Source organism: Aedes albopictus, chromosome 2, assembly GCF_035046485.1.
Source record: "Aedes albopictus strain Foshan chromosome 2, AalbF5, whole genome shotgun sequence".
Lineage (NCBI taxonomy): Eukaryota > Metazoa > Arthropoda > Insecta > Diptera > Culicidae > Aedes > Aedes albopictus.
Genome location: NC_085137.1, coordinates 229,876,297 through 229,895,908, shown reverse-complemented (window position 1 = coordinate 229,895,908; position 19,612 = coordinate 229,876,297). Strand labels below are relative to the sequence as shown.

The window sequence follows — 19,612 nt, the reverse complement described above, 5'->3', positions numbered from 1 at the left end:
AAGTGATAAGGAAAGAGAAACTATCATCAAAAACAACGATATCGTTTGAAATGTGTAATTTCTGAAATAAGCACTCGCAACACACGAGCCACACACCCGACAATCAGGAGCATGTTAGGGTAAACCGACCAGAAAGTGGGTACCAAAACGCGCCGTACCAAAAATGATGTTGGGTGGAGCGGCGATGTACCGGGCTTGACAGCCGTGTCACCCCACTGGATAATATGGATCAAAAAAGCTTTGTTCAGGTTTCAAACTGCGTCATCAAATTTTAATTTTACCATACAACGTTGACCCCGTCTAATACATATTCATAGACGAATGAACGACTTTGCAAACTTTATTGGGCGTCTCCAACCTCCACATTTTTTGCGACCATGCAAGGTTAGCGTCAAACGATCAGATGTACCCATGATCTCTATTATAATCAGCGCTACCGTTGTCTCGCAGCTGTGAATCAACACACGCGTCGCGTCTCTACATCGATGGCAATTAATAATCCACCCATACGTAAACTTATTGGGAGCTTCATTGATGATTTTTTTAGAAACCGAAAGAAAGCGTCAAGGTGACTTCGTCATATAGGGGGATTCCTCCTGAGCCATGACGGTACGGTGATGTCATAGAGTACTGCGAACGGTGACGGTGACGATGCTCGGCCTATTGGAAGGCTTGCTGGAAAAGGTTAGAGTTAACTGATACGAATGAAGTCGAAGCGAGCCAAAATCATGCTGCGAAGTGTTGAGAGACTACAGTATGCGGCAGGAAAAAATGCGAAAGTGTTTTTCAACTTCAAACCTCATTTTCATCCATTTGACATTAACCAATCTATGTTTCAACGTTCCATGATCTATAATAGGCTAGTTTTCTGAAAAGTTAATTAAAAAATTTCCCATTTTGGTCACTAACCTTTACAGGGCGGCGCCTGAAGATGAAGACAACCAGAATTTTCAAACCGCAGAAAATCGCACAGGTCGCTAAATTTCGCATCTGATAAAACCAAATTTTTGATTTTCTCTACAATATCATCAAATATATGTACTTATTTCATCTGGTATGTGAAACTACATGGCTCTGGATCAGTGTGGTCTGGTTGTTCATCGAATTTGAGCTAATTTTGTTACTGTTATAGTCATTTTGTTTAATGACCATTGGGCGCGCAGTTTATTGATATCCGCTTATTAGGCCTACATTATCACATGTTAAACATCAAATATGTTCATTTTTATTTTTCAGTGCTAGAATATAGACATTGACTGATACACTGTCATGAAAAAATAGTCATATATATCCCATATTTAGCGTGTAATAGTACCTTGAACTTTTCGCATTTTTTCCTGCCGCACCCTGTAATTTATCATACGGAAGATAAATAGTGTTGATAACAAGGTTTGCTAATCGATATCAAATTTGTGGGTGACCAAAATACAGCATTGCGATACTCGATAATGAAGGAAGAATTGAGTATAGAAGGTTTGACGCTAAATATTAGAAAACTTTGTTGAAAGCAATCTAATACAAGTCGTGTTTTTATTGCCAAATGCTGGTTTATTTCTGACGGCATTTTTTCTAAAATTGGCCCCCAGATACACCAACATTATAAACTGTATTAGCCCGAAATCATACGCCATGAAACTGACGATTGATGCGTAACTGTACCGTACCCCTATAACCTTCTTGGAGAAGACCCAAATCAAATGTCGAAACGTAGGTTGGCGTAGAGTTACTCCACTTTTAATTTACCTCGACCTAAAAGCTTACCACGGAGGGATAAGTTTGTAAATTCATCCATCGTTTCTACAATTAATACTTGCTTATAGTGTAATCCTTTCCTATCTTGTCTTTGCAGCAAAATGCAGAGCACCGAAACAGTTTCCTAGATCTGGCGGACCCTCAAGAGGAACAGCAAAAGCAACCCCTGCTGGAAGCAACCACCGACGGAATTCCGTTCATCGATGTTTGCGATACTGATGCCGTGGAAGTTCCAAAAACGCCGATGGCACCTGACAAAGATAAAGAGAAGGAAAAAGAAGCCAACGGTGATTCCAATCCCACCGGAAATTCACTAGCAGTGAGTAGCAATGTGCGTAATTCTAAATCCTTTTCATGCTGTAATCACTTAACTTCTGCCAGGTCCCATTCGATCGCTCTACGGCACTGCGCAAGTCCTGGGAAGGCTTCAAAGATATCATGGGCTCGGCCCGAAGAACCAAAGAGCTTCAGAAGGAAACGGAAAAGATCCAACTGTCGGCCGATTCTAGTCTCGACGTAGTGATGAAGGAAATCCTCCGCCAGAAACAGATACGAACTTCTGCCTGGGTGGATACCAACAAAGGTCGCGGCCACCAGGTATGTTTCCGTTGTTGATGATCCCACTTGGTTTCCACTCGGTAGCTAACTTTGTTCCAGATTACGTTTTCCATAGAGTCTGGTCCCCGGTGCGACGATGTGATATATCTGCTGTGTTCCTGGGGCATCGGTGAACGGTACGGTTCAACGATTTCCATCGCTTCGTGTACGCTGTTCACCGAACAACTCCAGGATGAGGAGGATGAAAAACAGTAAGTAGAATGTGGTGCATCTAAAGAAATTTATTTTGACGTCAGGAATTTCTTAAGTATTTTTTCAAAGAATTCCTCCAGGGCATCAGGAATTCCAGAATAAGAAATTCCTCCAGGGCTTCAGAAATTCCTCCAGGGCTTCAGGAGTTCCAACAGGGCTTCCGGAATTCCTCCAAGTATTAGTTTCAAGTAGTAATTTCTTCGGGAATTCCTCCAGGAATTCCTTCAGGGATTCCTTCAGGAATTCCTCCAGGGATTCCTTCAGGAATTCCTCCAGGGATTCCTTCAGGAATTCCTCCAGGGATTCCTTCAGGAATTCCTCCAGGGATTCCTTCAGGAATTCCTCCAGGGATTCCTTCAGGAATTCCTCCAGGGATTCCTTCAGGAATTCCTCCAGGGATTCCATCAGGAATTCCTCCAGGGATTCCTTCAGGAATTCCTCCAGGGATTCCTTCAGGAATTCCTCCAGGGATTCCTTCAGGAATTCCTCCAGGGATTCCTTCAGGAATTCCTCCAGGGATTCCTTCAGGAATTCCTCCAGGGATTCCTTCAGGAATTCCTCCAGGGATTCCTTCAGGAATTCCTCCAGGGATTCCTTCAGGAATTCCTCCAGGTACTCTTTCAGGCATTTCTCCAGGGATTCCTTCAGGAAATCTTCCAGGGATTCTTTCAGGAATTCCTTCAGGAACTTCTCCAGGAAGTGCTTCAAGAACTCCTCCAGGGAGTCCTTCAGGAATTCCTTCATGGATTTCTACAGGAATTCCTCCAGGGATTCCTTAAGGAATTTCTCCAGGGAGTCCTTCAGGAACTCCTCCAGGGAGTCCTTCTGGAATTCCTCCAGGGAGTCCTCCAGGAATTCCTCCAGGGATTTCTTCAGGAATTCCTCCAGGGATTTCTTCAGGAATTCCTCCAGGGATTTCTTCAGGAATTCCTCCAGGGATTTCTTCAGGAATTCCTCCAGGGATTTCTTCAGGAATTCCTCCAGGGATTTCTTCAGAAATTCCTCCAGGGATTTCTTCAGGAATTCCTCCAGAGATTTCTTCGGGAATTCCTCCTGTGATTCCTTAGGGAATTCCATCAGGAATTCCTCCAGGGATTCCTTAGGGAATTCCTTCAGGAATTCCTCCAGGGATTCTTTCAGGAATTCCTCCAAGATTTTTTTCAGGAATTCCTCCAGGGATTCTTTCAGGAATTCCTCCAGGGATTCCTACAGGAATTCCTCCAGGGATTCCTTCAGGAATTCCTCCAGGGATTCCTTCAGGAATTCCTCCAGGGATTCCTTCAGGAATTCCTCCAGGGATTCCTTCAGGAATTCCTCCAGGGATTCCTTCAGGAATTCCTCCAGGGATTCCTTCAGGAATTCCTCCAGGGATTCCTTCAGGAATTCCTCCAGGGATTCCTTCAGGAATTCCTCCAGGGATTCCTTCAGGAATTCCTCCAGGGATTCCTTCAGGAATTCCTCCAGGGATTTCTTCAGGAATTCCTCCAGGGATTTCTTCAGGAATTCCTCCAGGGATTTCTTCAGGAATTCCTCCAGGGATTTCTTCAGGAATTCCTCCAGGGATTTCTTCAGGAATTCCTCCAGGGATTTCTTCAGGAATTCCTCCAGGGATTTCTTCAAGAATTCATCCAGGGATTTCTTCAGGAATTCCTCCAGGGAGTTCTTCAGGAATTCCTCCAGGGAGTCCTTCGGGAATTCCTCCAGGGAGTCCTTCGGGAATTCCTCCAGGGAATCCTTCACGAATTCCTCCAGGGATTTCTTCAGGAATTCCTCCAGGGATTTCTTCAGGAACTCCTCCAGGGATTTCTTCAAGAATTCATCCAGGGATTTCTTCAGGAATTCCTCCAGGGATTTCTTCAGGAATTCCTCAAGGGATTTCTTCAGGAATTCCTCCAGGGATTTCTTCAGGAATTCCTCCAGGGATTCCTTCAGGAATTCCTCCAGGGATTCTTTCAGAAATTCCTCCAGGGATTCCTTCAGGAATTCCCCCGGGGATTCCTTCAGGAATTCCTCCGGGGATTCCTTCAGGAATTCCTCCGGAGATTCCCACAGGAATTCCTCAAGGGATTCCTTCAGGAATTCCTACAGGGGTTCCATCAGGAATTCCTACAGGGGTTCATTCAGGAACTCCTCCAGGGATTTCTTCAGGAATTCCTCCAGGGATTCCATCAGGAATTCCTCCAGGGATTCCTTCAGGAATTCCTCCAGGGATTCCTTCAGGAATTTCTCCAGGGATTCCTTCAGGAATTTCTCCAGGGATTCCTTCAGGAATTTCTCCAGGGATTCCTTCAGGAATTTCTCCAGAGATTCCTTCAGGAATTCCTCCAGGGATTCCTTCAGGAATTCCTCCAGGGATTCCTTCAGGAATTCCTCCACGAATTCCTTCAGGAACTCCTCCAGGCATTCCGTCAGGAATTCCTCCAGGGATTCCTTCAGGAATTCCTCCAGGGATTCCTTCAGGAATTCCTCCAGGGATTCCTTCAGGAATTTCTCCAGGGATTCCTTCAGGAATTTCTCACGGGATTCCTTCAGGAATTTCTCCAGGGATTCCTTCAGGAATTTCTCCAGGGATTCCTTCAGGAATTTCTCCAGGGATTCCTTCAGGAATTTCTCCAGGGATTCCTGACGGAATTCCTCAAGGGATTCCTGACGGAATTCCTCCAGGGATTCCTTCAGGAATTTCTCCAGGGATTCCTTCAGGAATTTCTCCAGGGATTCCTTCAGGAATTTCTCCAGAGATTCCTTCAGGAATTCCTCCAGGGATTCCTTCAGGAATTCCTCCAGGAATTCCTTCAGGAATTCCTCCAGGAATTCCTTCAGGAATTCCTCCAGGGATTCCTTCAGGAATTTCTCCAGAGATTCCTGACGGAATTCCTCCAGGGATTCCTAACGGAATTCCTCAAGGGATTCCTGACGGAATTCCTCCAGGAATTTCTACAGGAATTCCTTCAGGGATTTCTTCAGGAATTCCTCCAGGGATTCCTTTAGAAATACCTCCAGGGATTCCTTCAGGAATTCCTCCAGGGCTTCAGGAATTCCTCCAGGAATTTCTCCAGGGATTCCTGACGGAATTCCTCCAGGGATTCCTTCAGGAATTTCTCCACGAATTCCTTCAGGAATTCCTCCAGGGATTCCTTCAGGAATTTCTCCAGGGATTCCTGACGGAATTCCTCCAGGGATTCCTGACGGAATTCCTCAAGGGATTCCTGACGGAATTCCTCAAGGGATTCCTGACGGAATTCCTCAAGGGATTCCTGACGGAATTCCTCAAGGGATTCCTGACGGAATTCCTCAAGGGATTCCTGACGGAATTCCTCCAGGAATTTCTTCAGGAATTCCTCCAGGGCTTCAGGAATTCCTCCAAGAATTTCAAAACTCTTTAGTGCAAGAAACTATAGACATCCATCTTGCAAATACAAGTTACCTACTATTACAATATAAATGCAACTGCAAATTTTGAACTTAATCACCATCTCAAACCACGTTCTACAGGGCCAACAACAAAGCCAGCGCCTGGAACAGTTTTCTCACCTCGGCTCGTGCGCAACTCAACGTGGCATCGATCGTCGACAGCGTCAAGAACGGGGCAGTAATCACGTTTGATTATGTTACCATGCTGATTACGGCTGCGTGAGTATAAGCATTCTATAAATAGGAAAATTGATCACTTTGGAATCTAATTGAATTACAGTATCATTGCTGCATTTGGTCTGATCGAAGATAGCAGCGTGAATCTGATTGCCAGTATGCTGGTGTCGCCGTTGATGGTGAGTTTCGTTGCGCGCTCCGCCTAGATATATACTAACCCTGTAAGCGTTTCCCAAATCAAATCTCTTTCGTTCCCATTCCAGGGTCCAATCCTGGCGGCAGTGTTCGGAACTGTTATCAAAGATAGGAGCCTGCAAATGCTGGGAATTCGAAACGAAACAATTGCCATCGGGCTCGTTTTGTTGAGTGGATTCTTCTTCGGTCTGATCATCAGCAGTACGGACGAAAAGTGGGGCCTCGGCGAGGGCGTAACGGCCGAAATGCTTGCCCGTTGTCAGACTCATTCGCTCAAGCTGGGTATAGCCATTGCGTTGCCATCGGGGGCTGCCGTAGCCGTGGCCATTCTCGCCGAAAACGGTGGCGGACTGGTGGGTGTAGCCATTTCGGCTTCCCTGCTGCCGCCTTCGGTTAATGCTGTAAGGGATTTTAGATTCAATTCATAAGAAAATGGGAATGAACATGGTGGTGTTCTCATTTCAGGGTATTCTGTGGTCACTTTCGCTGTTGAGCTCGATCTACGGAAAGGCACCGGACCAACGTTATGCTACCGTGACACAAACGAACCTCTACTCGGACACTCAATCAGTAGAGCTATTCTGTCTTGGTTGTATGAGCTTCTGTCTTACTCTGGTGAACGTGTGCTGCATTTACATCATGGGCATCTTTATTCTTTGGGTAACATCTCCTGAAAACTTTTTTACCTCTTTACTTTTTTGCCCTCACCTCTCGTTGAACTTCTTTGAAATCCTCTTAAAACTTCTTTTTTGAACATAAACAAGTTAATTGCTCTCGTCAAATTTCACTAAAACACTCTTTATATGTAATTCCTAGCCAACTCTGTATCTATTGAAATTCAATTGAAGTAATCAACTTATTCTATTTTATGTGAAATTCCATTTGTATGCTGCACAGCTTTGACCCATTACTTAAATAGAGGATTAGATGTACCTCCATCGTTGTAACCTTAATCATCTTAAGTACGAAAAAGTCCTGAGCTAAATAAACTATGTTTGGATTATTCCTTGTCTCTAGATCAAAGAAGTGGCTCCGATTATTCCGAAGGATCAGAAACAATTCTGGAACCACGACATCAAGATTGCCCGGGACTACAATAAAACGATGCACACCATGGACGGAATGACGATGAATAGGCAATTGCTTCAGGAGCTGTCTCATTTCCGTCCGCACGGCGAAACCGATAAGCAGGGCTCCGAACGGTGGCTTAACACCATTGGTCGCGCTGGTCAGAATACCTGGTCCCCGAGACACATGCACAATACGCGGGAACATCGGCCCACGATCCAGGAGCTAGAAGCCCTCTATCTTAGTCTGTCCGCAAACACTGCAGACAACACGAGCCACTATCCCGGTCACCACACGGCTCACCAATTCATGAAGTATGGTGTAAGTTGAAAACCTCTGGGAACCCATTGTGACTAACCCTGGTGTACTTACAGAATCCCATCGTCATACCTACGTTCATCAAAGCCATGGTCTCCGCCCAAGTTCTCCTCTGCAGAAGTAATTCCACTTTCTTAATCCCCACCACAGAACATATGATCCTAACATCTTTTCCACTTCACTCCATTTAGGGGGAGCCTCTGTCACCGGGAGGGCATACAACCCGTACCAAACCCATGGATATTGGGTTCCGACGGCACCATCGGTTCTCCGACTCGTTCCGAGCCAGTTCGGCACCGCTGTCGAAAATTCTGGAAAATGTTGCATCCGCAGCCCACGGGGGAGCCGGCGAGGGCCCGTCCAATCGGCACAGTCAGAAGCACAAGAACAAATTCACCGTCACCCCGGCAGTCGATCCCATCCACAAGTGATGCGGAATGCTCAAATGCGAATCTTAAACAGCAAGACTCGTCCTCGCGTTGTAAAAATATATCGGTATAGTATTTTACTCACTGTTTACTGTTTTTTTTTTGTATTAGTTCATGAAGATGTGTTTCGTTAGAATCAATAAGTTTGAAGCCGAAATGAAAGCAACTAATTAAATTAATTGTCATGCTTTCCGAATAAAGTACAAGTTAGCGAAAATATTTTTCGAGACTTGCTCATGATTTAATCCGAAATGTTCAATATGTGTGACCCATATCCACCCAGCATATCAACCACTTCAAATTTTGTAGATATTAGGTACAAACAATACAATAGTAATGCAAATGTCAGTGCTTCCTTTTCAATTTAGACCACAACCTAGTCCTCTGTCATCAAAAGTAAACTGTACTGTTTCACCAACTATTCATGAAGTGGGTTAGTGGGATAGAAGGTGTTTGTTTTGGAACAAAAAGCAGGATTCACACATTTTTGCGCACATTAGCCAATATAACAGATATGGTTTTGTCATGCCACGAAACCCAGAGCGAGAATATGAATCTCTAGGACAAAAAGTTTACATTTTGAAAAAGCATCAGCCTTTCTGAAACAAAATTTGTTCATATTTTGGTGTATCGCTGTGAATTGTCGAATATCTTGGAACACGTAAAAAAAATCAAATTTCAATAAATTTTAACTGTGCATAATTGAACTAAACTGATGATTCTGGGAATTCCTTCGATTGAAACCAATATGAGAAGCATTGAAGAACAAAAAATATGACCGAAAACGCATAGCTGTGAGAATAAGCTAGTAAATATGGAAAATAGGACCCACAATTTTGAGATTTCAAGCAGATCACTAAAATGTCTACTGATGCCATTGGTCTCTCTTCCTGTCATTATTTCAGGAATTCCTCCCGGGATTTCTTCACTAATTGCTACCGGGATTCCTTCGTGGATTTCTTCCGGAAATACTTTCAGGTACTGTCACGTACTATTCCATCAGAGGAAAGTGACCAGACGTCCCGCGTTTCGCGGGACAATCCCGCGTTTTGGCCTATTCTCCCGCGACAAATGATGTCCTGCGAAATGTCTCGCGTTCTTCTTAAATCGTGAAAATGTCCTACGTTTGAACAAATCCAAACAAGCATAGTATTTTTTACGAAACGACAAGAGAGTTGATATTGATATTGACACTCACCAAGGCTATTTATTCATGATACGAGCGATCAGCTGATCCGAAACGTCGAGCCATTTAGTCATTTTAGGCTCCCCAAACCAAAGGGCAGAAGCTTTTTTATTTTTATATCTTTCCATATTTATGTCCCGCGTTGGAGCTCTGGTCATCTGGTCACTTCACATCAGAGATACCTCCAGGATTCTTCCTGGATTTCGTCCCAAAATTTCTTCATTGATACCTTCCGGGATTCAGTTATGTATGTTTACCGGTTTTTTAAGGGATTCTCATCAAAATTCATATGGGAATTATTTTAAGGATTCTCCCATGGTGTCCTCCGAAGATTATTATTCGAGATTCCTTCATAGATTCTTTATTTGATTCTCTCGGGGGTTTCTCTTGGAATTTCCGTAGAAATTTCTCCTGAGTTTCCATCAGGAATTCCTCGCTGATTTTTTTTCAGAGATTTCTTCCGAGATTCTTTTATGGATTTCCTTCGTCATTTTTTCCCGTAATTCCTTTAATGTTTACCCCCAGGATTCTTTTCAAAATTCATTCATTATTCTTTCCCGGATTTTCTTTAAGATTTTGTCTAGGACTCATGCAAAAGTTTTTCGGCAGTTGATTTCGAAATTCCTTAATTGGTTCCTTCTGGAGTTCCTTCAGAGAATTTTTCCGGCTTTTCTTCATTTTCCAACTTCCATTTGGGATTTCTACCGGTATACCTCCAAGAATTTTTCTAAAGATTAATTCCGGAATTCATTCCGGGACTTAATCATAATCAATTCCACCGGCTCCATATTTCCTTCTGAGACTCTTACCGGAACCCTTGCGGGAACTTTTCTCGGGATTCTTTCAGGATTTGCTCTCGTGATTCCTTCCGCGATTTCTCCTGCAATTCCACCCGCAGTTTCTCCAGAGATTCCTTCCAGGATTCCTACGATATTTTTTCTTCGGATTCCTCCAGGAATTCCTGCAATGATGCTTACAGATATTTCTCCTCTTCAGTGGTTTCTTTCAGAGATCTCTCCCTGGATTTTCTCAAGATTTCCCTTAGAATATTCAAATGGACTCCATTCGAGTTTTTTTAGGGATTACTCACGTATTTCAAAGGATTTTTTCAGGTAATTCTTCGCAGGATTCCTTCATAAAGTCCTCCCGGGATTCTTTTAAGGATTCTACTCGGAATTTCCTTAAGGGTTTCTCTCGGGTTTCCTGATTTTTTTTTCGTTATTGATATCTCCCGGAATTTCTTGTGGGATTTCTCACAGAACTCCTTCCAGCATTCTTTCAGGTACCCAATATGTATTCATTTAGGGATTCCTATTAAGATTTCTTCATTGATTCTTCACGGATTTCCATTAAAGGTTTCTTCCGAGATTCTTTCAGGGAAGCCTTCTGAGATTCTTTTATTGATTGCTCCTGAAATCCTTACGAGATTTCATGATGGATTCTTCTCAGGACATATTCCCAGGTTTCTCCTGGTCTTTCTTCTGGGATTTTCTCAGAGATTCTTTCAGGGATTACTCCTGTATTTTTTTATAAATTACTTCAGGGATTTCTTCCGGGGTTTCTTCCTGGAAACCTCCTGGAATCCCTCCCGGGATTTTTCCTAATACTGAATTCATACAGATTATGTTCCTGTGAGGATTACTCAGTGGAGGAAGGGGGTGTACATGAAATTCTTCAACACATTGCAACGTGTCATGTGGTCATGTATTGGAATTGGTGAAATGTGAACAATTGATAAAAATGCATCGCCATTTATGGATTCTTCCTTGCTATTCATAACCACATCTGGGCATCTCAAACCCCCTCTCCCCTCGCACATTGGAGTAAACCATATAGAAACCTGGTCATAAGTGGAAAAAGTCAAAATGAATCAATTGGGTTTTCCGTTGTGTTTTGGTCCAATGTAGTTTTCATGTAATCGTTTGACAGCTAATCAGTGTCCGAATGTTTTGTTTACGCTTATCAGAAGAGGTTTAGTGCAGAGAATTTGTTATAGAGAAGCGCAAAGAGGATTTTGATTATGTTTATTTACATCACGCCCAACAACCATCCATTTTTGCGGTAAACAAAATTATATTTTCGCGTGCGTGTTAGTCTGATCTGTCCATAAGAGTCAAGCAAATAAGTGACGTCATGCTTTGCACTAACACACTTTCATGTGCTTTCCATGTTGCGCTTTGTTTTCCATGCTGTTCTATTTCCTTGAAAATGCTCGATGAGCCATTTTACGAAGTGACAACAATGTTGATGATGATATTGGTTTTCACGGGTTATTGGACACTACCTCCTGTCAAAATTCATTCATAAAATCGGCTCGTAAAATGGACTATTGTGACCGCTTTTGGCGGTTCAATAGTCTATTTTACGAAACGACAACAGTGTTGATATTGATAATAACACTCACGGGCTCGGGCGCAACCTCCTGTCAAATTTTCATTCATGAAATGAGCGATCAGCTGATCCGAAACGTCTCGTAAAATGGCTCATTGGAATGGAACCTTTGGTTTTAGTCTTCGCGCATCTCTATAACAAATTCTCTGGTTTAGTGAAGCTGAATTTTAGCCGTTTTCTTTGATATGATACACTCACAGCGTGTGCAAGTGAATAAAATTGATTTTCAACCAATTCAACGATGCAGTTTGTTAAAGAAGGTTAGTGTTTTTATTCTGTTCATTAAAAACCCAAACAAATTGACGTTAAGTTTGCCATACAATATATGACAAATGATGAAAAAATATTTGATGGAATCCTTTACCGTAAATTCAAAATAAAATAAGTTGATTTCCCGGCTATTTCCGGGAAATCTTCTTTTAGTGTATAAAAAAATTCTTCCAAATAGAAATAGAATAGAATTCCTAGAGAAAGAAAACCTTCCGGATGTGTCCAGTTTAAAAAAGTGCAACACTTTTAAAAAATATCATGATAATTATATTATTATATGCTATTATTTGCCTAGAATATCCGTATGACTGCCGGCTTAGAATAGCACTACGGGCCACCTGTTCCGGGGGTAAAAGTCCACCAAACAGGGAACCCCAATCCAAGGTGTCAGGCGACCCGTGCTGAGGGATGAATGGTTGAGGGGGCTTAAAATATGCTCGATCTTTAACGAAGCCCGTAGCGTGGGTAGGTCTCCTTTTTGGGTTGCGTTGCGGTCAAAGATCTACCAAACCGAAATCTAGTATCGTCTAGTACTTTGACAAATGCGCAATCCACTTCAAGGGCAGAGAAACTCCTTCCAACAAAATGTTCCTATCCCAGCATCCAACACCCCGCAATTCATATTAAGATTTCCGTCTGGTGGTTTGTAACTAAAAGGGTGCGTCAAACTTATCGCAGAATGTTGGAAGACATCATCAACTATATTCAATATCCAAAAATATTGATCATAGGGCGATTATCTCCGTGAATTGGGCCTGGTTACCACGACTACCTCATCCAATCTGCAATAAGCTTAACACCCTCCCTGTCCCCCCTTATTGATTGAATTTTGTGAATTGTTGTTAACTATCTTACCTTACCATCATGTCTACCACTCATCATGTCCACTTCGCACATCTTGTAGAATTGGATCCTTTTATTCAACTTGTGGAATACACTTAATATCTCTTCTTATCTCCTCCATCATTCAATTTTCTAGCACTCTTTCTATAAATGTGATTTGTTTTCAAGTCCCAGTTTGCAGTGCTAAGCATTATCTACAGTGTTCCTTAATCGTGTATTTATTTTTATTATCATCCTGCAATATGCTATTATTTACCTTTGTAACCACTTTAACCTTTTGAAGTTTCTACATAATCTGCTCGTTCTTCCAATCCTACCCAATTCCCAGCTTATTTTTGTTCATGTTTATTTTATTTATTTTACCATTTATCTTTCAGCTTACCGAATTCTAGTGAATTTTGCCTATAACTGTTAAAATACTTTTACATCTGCAACATTTATTTTCAATATATTTCAATATTTCAATATTTGTCCTATACTGCAAACAAACAGTTACAATTATCAAGAGAGCATGCATTTTTTTCGTCAAAAAACTTATTTTACCTATAAAAATAGTGATGGAATAACGACCGTTTGGATGGTAATTAGCAATTACACAAGTTTACAAAAAAAAACGAAAGTCGTGAACTTCTGTCAACGACCAAAATTTTTGAAGCACAATTTAGTGCTGATTTCGAAACCGACCTTCAAAAAATTTAAAGTTTAAAATTTAACAGTTTTTGAGTTTTAGCTCAATATCGAGTTTTACAACTTCTCAAAATATGTAATTTACTCAAATTCAAATATATTGCGTTTTGTTCAACCAATTTTAAATCTTTTTCCATAAATTAAAAGCTGAATACAATACCATTCGGTCATCTGAATACAGGTTTTGCGTCAGATTGATGAAATTCAAGATATTGGCGAGTTTTAGGGACGATCTTCTTAAATTTTAGCAAAATTCCCTAATTTTTTTGAAGAAATGTATTTTTTTTCAATAAGAAAAAAACAGCTTAAAAATTCTTTCTCGACGTTTATTTGACATATCATATGTAGGCGAGTTACAGTAAAAAATTCAGCTCAATCGGAGCATTGATTACGGAGAATGAGGTGTGTGAAGTGAGCGACGTTGCTTAAAAATAGAACAAAAATAGATTTCAAATCATCAACCTTGTATGGAAAGTCGAAAAAATTTCCGCTCTACTGTATTTTTTTTCCTTCGCGATTTCGAACTCAGGGCATGATTCTACACCAAAAATGATCATCAGCTTACCGAGTTCAAAAATGCTGTAAACTAGTGTTACAGACGCGTTTTCGGTCATCGGGTTACTTATAAAACAACGGTTTTAATTATAGCCGACGTTTCGAGCGTTTATTCACTCATCTTCAGGACAAACTACAACTTGTAGCAGGCAGGAGTTTTGTAAATAAATTTTGTAAATATAGCATGTTAATAATTGAATTGAAATAGATTGTAAGAAAAAAAGAATTCCCTTTAATGAATTCGAATTGTATTTAGTCCCTTATAGTAGGCAAACGAGCACTTAATGAGGTGCAAACGCTTCCTTGGGTCGAGGCCATTTGTTTTCTTGATAAGGTGGGAAAGAGAAGGCAGCACGGCTATCGTTCAAGTTATCCAACGTAGCTGTGTAGTCACGAAAGTACACGAAGGGTTTCGGGAAATGACGTACTTCCGGGTGCGTCCGAGATACACTTTCCCTTATCTGAGGCTTCAAAGACTCGATCATTTCGTCCGTGATCGTTTAAGGAATTGGAAGTGTCCGCGTTTGTTACTTAGTTTTCGTGTGCCAATAGTAGGTCTTTTTAAAGTGATGTTTAATAAAGTTAGATGATTAAATAGTTGTTTCGTTCTACAGTAGGCTAATCGGTGTGCGTTAGAAATTGTGTGCGATTTGAAGTTCTTAGTTAGCTCAGAAGCGAGGTAAGAATATATGCTGTGAATGTGCTCTGGTGCCAGTGCTCATGTTCGATACCCCACCAGTTTTTCCAATCCGCAGTTCTTCGCATCCAAGCGCAACCACTTCTTCCCCGACGGACGAGAAATACCCGGCATCCGTCATACGGCCGGAAGCGGACGGATCCGTTACCATATCGGTCCGAGAAGGCCCGGGGACCTTCAGGTGGACGAGGTCTTCCACCAGCTAGTTCGCCTATTGACTAGCGGGCGCTGTCAATAGCCCAGGAAGCGCTTTAGTGAAGCGTAAGTCAACCGCCATTGCGAAGACGAGCCGATCAACGAACGCCGCCATCAATCAACCAAACCGGCGCGGTGGTGAGAGCAACGACCCGGCCTACAGGTCATCGACTACCAAGTAGTAAGCTGTACCGATCGGTGAGTCAACCAATTTCTTTTTTTTGCGGAGTGCGGCGTCCGCTGAGGGCGCCGCGGAGGATTTTTTTGTACCAGTCAAAGACTGAAGAAGTGCTGCTAAAGCCAACCAACATCTTTTCGGAGATCGGAATTCCTTCCGACAACGTCTTGGGAGCCTCCGGTTCCGTGAAAATGCGTGCGTGAGCCGTCTTGCCACCACTGCAGAAAAGTCGAACACCCGGAGCGCAGACATCGACGCAGTCGAGCTTCGATTCCATGTGACGTCACGAATGAGAGCACTGAGCACAGTTAGATAGAGAAGCATGAGCTAGGGAATCGCACACCAGCTAGGAAGTGTAGAAGTAGAACGAACACAAACACACAGAATGATTTCCAACTCGAGTTGTAGCCAATAAACATGTATGTTATTCTAGTTGTAAAGTGAATATATTTCGTATCCGTCCCTGAATAAATGTGTCAACATGTTCTTTCCTAGCAATTTGATCGTTTAATTGTATTTCACATCACTGCGCGGTTTTTGGTAGTTTCGTGTCCCGTCCTCCATATGTTGAGTTTGATTGGGTTGTTTTATGAGTGTCTTCCAGCTCAGTGAGGGATCTGGTGGCGAGAAGAGAGAGTTCGCCAATGATGAGAACTTCTCACTAGTGAGATTTGTAAGGGTACGGGTGGTCTCTCACCGTTCTCTGAGTGTCGTCGTGACTGTGTGGTTATGTTGCGATAATAGGGTGGTCCCGTTTGGACGTTTTAGATCGTAGCCAGCTGGATCGATCCGTAAATCCTATTCAGGAAATTTCAAATGGACTCGCCCTTTGGGAGTCTCATCCGGGCAATTTAAAATTGGGCTCGTGGTCTCCTTTCTAGGAGTGGCGCATAAGCCACGCGTTTTATGCAGGATCGCCCAGCAGCGGCTACAAACTACTCAAACTTTGTATGTAAATTGTAGTTTGCCCTGAAGATGAGTGAATAAACGCTCGAAACGTCGGCTCTAATTAAAACCGTTGTTTTATAAGTAACCCGATGACCGAAAACGCGCCTGTAATTGCTAACTATAAAAATAGTCCAACAAATGACATCCAATTGATAGAACTACTTAATAAGAAAAAGCCGTATGGTTATCACAATAATGTGTGACTACGCAACTGATTTAATAGACTTTTCAAGAGCAATTTAATAGATAAATAAATAACTATAAAAATAAATAATCAAATAAATAAATAAATAAGTATATAAATAAATAATTAGATGTGTAAACAAATATATAAATAAATTATTTACAATTCTTTCATATCCTGTTTCATCTTCATCGGTCTATCCGGTTTTCTCCTTTATATCTTTTAGTTATTATTTTTCCTTTTCCTTTTAATTGTCATCCTCTTCCCCATCTAAATTTCACTCTCCTCCTGTTTGTAAATTTATTCTGCTTTTTGCTTCAATTTAAGCTTGTCTTTAGCTAGCGACTTCCATTCATCCCTATTTATACCTCTATATCTTTTAAAATCTTGATTTAATGAGTCTTTCCACGTGTAACTGGGCCTTCCTTCTTTTTTCCTGTTTAATTTGAACCTGTAAGCTTTTTTTAGTGGATGGTTTTGTGGTCTTCTTTTGATGTGCCCATAATAACTTATCCTACCCACTCTTATTCTCCGGTTCATTGTTTTACCGTTTAACGCTTTCTTTATATTTAGCTTAACCCCACTTTCTTTTCTACAATTGTTCCAAATACTTTTGACTATCATTTTCTCAACTTTACTTTGCAAGTAGTTAAAAACCTCTCCATCCGAGGCTAAACTCAATGCAAAGGAAATTAAATTGGGTTAGGGATCAATGTATGTACTAACTCTTCAAAGACTGGTAAGTGCTAGTATGCAAGGAACATACCAGAATCCTTATTACTGAACACATGTTCCATTATTGGAATGATATTGCTGGTAATGTTAAAACCCGGATCCCAAACTTCCTACTGGGGAGAATTTAGCAGTAAAACAAGGGTGATGCTAGGTTTCCGATGCATGGCCAATATCAGTACTCTTGTTTTGTTTTCTAAGGAAACAAAACAAAAACTGTATCAAAAGCGATACTTTATTGCCCCTCAATGGCAATTGAGTAATGCGACATGCACTACACTAAGGATACGAGTAATGTCACAATAGATCTAAAAACTGGTCGCAGTGACAAACCCGAACAGGAATAAAACAAAAATTGCCTAGAAACACAATTTAGCCTTCATCGTATTTTTGATAAAAACTAGAATTCAGTAGCTTTGAAACAAAGCAAGAAGTTTAAAATCGAAAAGCAGTGTTTTCTTAACTGTTTTGGAATATCATGATTTTTTACAATCATAAAATTGGTCACCCTAATGACGAAATAAAAAATGCGGGTCTAATTATTATCGATAAACTACAAAACCACCTAGTAACATGACAGTCGGAGACACATGGTATCGATTTTCTATGGAATGATTGTATTATTTTAAAAATAATATTGATGAAGTCGGTTAGATTGTGCTTTCTCACTGCTAGGTGAATTTGTTGTTATAAAATTCATTGAAAACTATGAAATACGTTTTATTACTAATCTGGGATCCATTTGGGTTGCGAAAATATGTCCAAATAATTTTAATCAGTTTTGATTTAGTAGATGGTCCACTGTGCCTTGTAGAGTTTTGTTCATGCAAAAATCTTGAAATGTGTACGAATCGTAGTCTTTAGTCAGGCTAACACCCCGAGGTCTGCAAGCCAAAGCTGACTGATGCTGCTGTAGGAGAGCTGGAAAGGGATGTTTGCGATGTTTCTGGTACCTATCAGTAACCCGGGGACCATGTTATCGAAAGTTTAAGAAGATCATCTTTGAATATTTAACACTTATAAACTATCAAAGCCGTGAAGAACTATCCGTCTATCAAGATTTCCCTGTCCTTATACATGCACACTGCATATTTCACTGCGAGATGCGTTGATCTTCTGGAAGGATTTTCGTGTTTCTTGAGAACGATAGGTCAGCTCCATTTCTTCACATTCCGTTTCTTGCATGCGGCGATATTGCTACCGAAAGAAGCGGGTCTACTGCTTCTGCTTTTGTTTATCATTCCATGTTTTGCCAGGTTCTATGATGTAGCTGTTAGCAATACCACACACTGTGTTCTTCTACTCAAAATCCCATTCGTTTTGCCGGCTTGAAACATGATAGAAAGATTTAAAGCTGTCAATTGACAATAGACTGTCATTCATCTCATGGGTTTCTCATTTCATGGAAAATCCGAATGACTACATGCGAAGTTTTGCACAGCATATTTTGACACCAAAAAGCTACGTATATTTTTATTATCTTGATGCTGCAGGTCATTCGACTATTATACACGACAACGTGAAAAAAAAACTTAAGTTTGTAAAATGTGCTAAGAAAAATGAAATTATTTTTAACATGGCATTTAGAAATTTGAACCAATAGCCCCCTTGCAAAAACAGAACCGTCCATTTAAAACAAAATCCTGCATTGCACTCAACCACTCCTCGCACCATTTGTTACCCGCAACCGTCGGCTTTGCAGCAAGCAGCTGCTGAACTTTCGACTAAAGTCCAAATTCAGCGGCAAATGGCATGTTGGTCCTCCATTTATGTGCAACATTGCATAATCAACGCAATCCACCAACCCATCGTTGTTGCAATCTTTCCCGTACTTCTCCATATATTGCGTAATGATGTCGGTGGCACAGTCGTAATTGTTGGCGCACTCCTCGTACGAACCCCAGCGATTCGGGTCATCCTGGGCTTTCACCACCTTCCCGGCGTCAATCCAGTAGGCACGCGAAATAGAGAACGGTCCACAGTACTGGGGGTTGGGGGGTCAACCGAGATTATTTTGTTCGTAGCTTTGATAAGATGGCACACTACATATTGCTACTTACCCCTTGGTCGCAGCGAAGCCGATTACTGCAGCCGGTCGATGATTCACAAAGGCATCGGAAGCAGGTTGAATTAAGGTTTGATAGATAGATACCGTGAATGGCAGAGGCAAAACCAATGAGCAGAAATAGTTTACGGAGCAACATTTTGAGATCGCACCACAACTGGAAGGCTTGAGAATGAAACTAACGAAACAGAGCAAGTTCAGTGAATGTTGTACATAGTATTGGAATGAATAGTTTTGATTAAAATATATAACGCCGATCCTTATCACGATTCATATTAACAGTATTCATTACCGCCTTCTATATGATACAGAGCATATGTAATTGACTATTACTGTTAAATAATTGGAAATATAATAATTTGGAGCATTCGTTATCACATGTGATGAGGATCAGATAAAAGTTTTGATAACATGGACATTCCGAATATCCACATATCTTCTATATAAATAAAAATGGTGTTTGCATGTTCACTAAGGTGGCCCACACTTATATGAAAATCAAAAATTTCGAAAAATGCCAAG

General features: G+C 41.3%; 2 protein-coding genes across 3 annotated transcripts in view; one reads left to right on the top strand and one right to left on the bottom strand.

The window, feature by feature from the left end:
• The window catches only part of LOC109412369 (uncharacterized), an 87,758-nt gene extending 79,380 nt beyond the window's left edge, over positions 1-8,378 (top strand). For both annotated transcript variants that reach the window (XM_062851311.1, XM_019686025.3), the window contains exons 2-11: positions 1,850-2,071; positions 2,134-2,349; positions 2,410-2,561; positions 6,055-6,192; positions 6,254-6,329; positions 6,414-6,746; positions 6,811-7,005; positions 7,363-7,727; positions 7,788-7,851; positions 7,923-8,378. In XM_062851311.1, coding sequence (XP_062707295.1) covers positions 1,997-2,071; positions 2,134-2,349; positions 2,410-2,561; positions 6,055-6,192; positions 6,254-6,329; positions 6,414-6,746; positions 6,811-7,005; positions 7,363-7,727; positions 7,788-7,851; positions 7,923-8,162 — 1,854 coding nt within the window. In that variant the 5' untranslated portion in view covers positions 1,850-1,996 and the 3' untranslated portion in view covers positions 8,163-8,378. The remainder of the gene's footprint in view (positions 1-1,849; positions 2,072-2,133; positions 2,350-2,409; positions 2,562-6,054; positions 6,193-6,253; positions 6,330-6,413; positions 6,747-6,810; positions 7,006-7,362; positions 7,728-7,787; positions 7,852-7,922) is intronic.
• Positions 8,379-18,444: 10,066 nt separating this feature from the next.
• Positions 18,445-19,330, bottom strand: LOC109401354 (lysozyme 2). Its single transcript, XM_019673865.3, has 2 exons — positions 19,086-19,330; positions 18,445-19,009 (listed from the first exon to the last, which is right to left on the bottom strand). The coding sequence occupies exons 1-2, from the start codon at positions 19,227-19,229 to the stop codon at positions 18,680-18,682; spliced, it is 474 nt and encodes a 157-aa protein (XP_019529410.2). The 5' UTR covers positions 19,230-19,330; the 3' UTR covers positions 18,445-18,679.
• Positions 19,331-19,612: the final 282 nt, after the last annotated feature.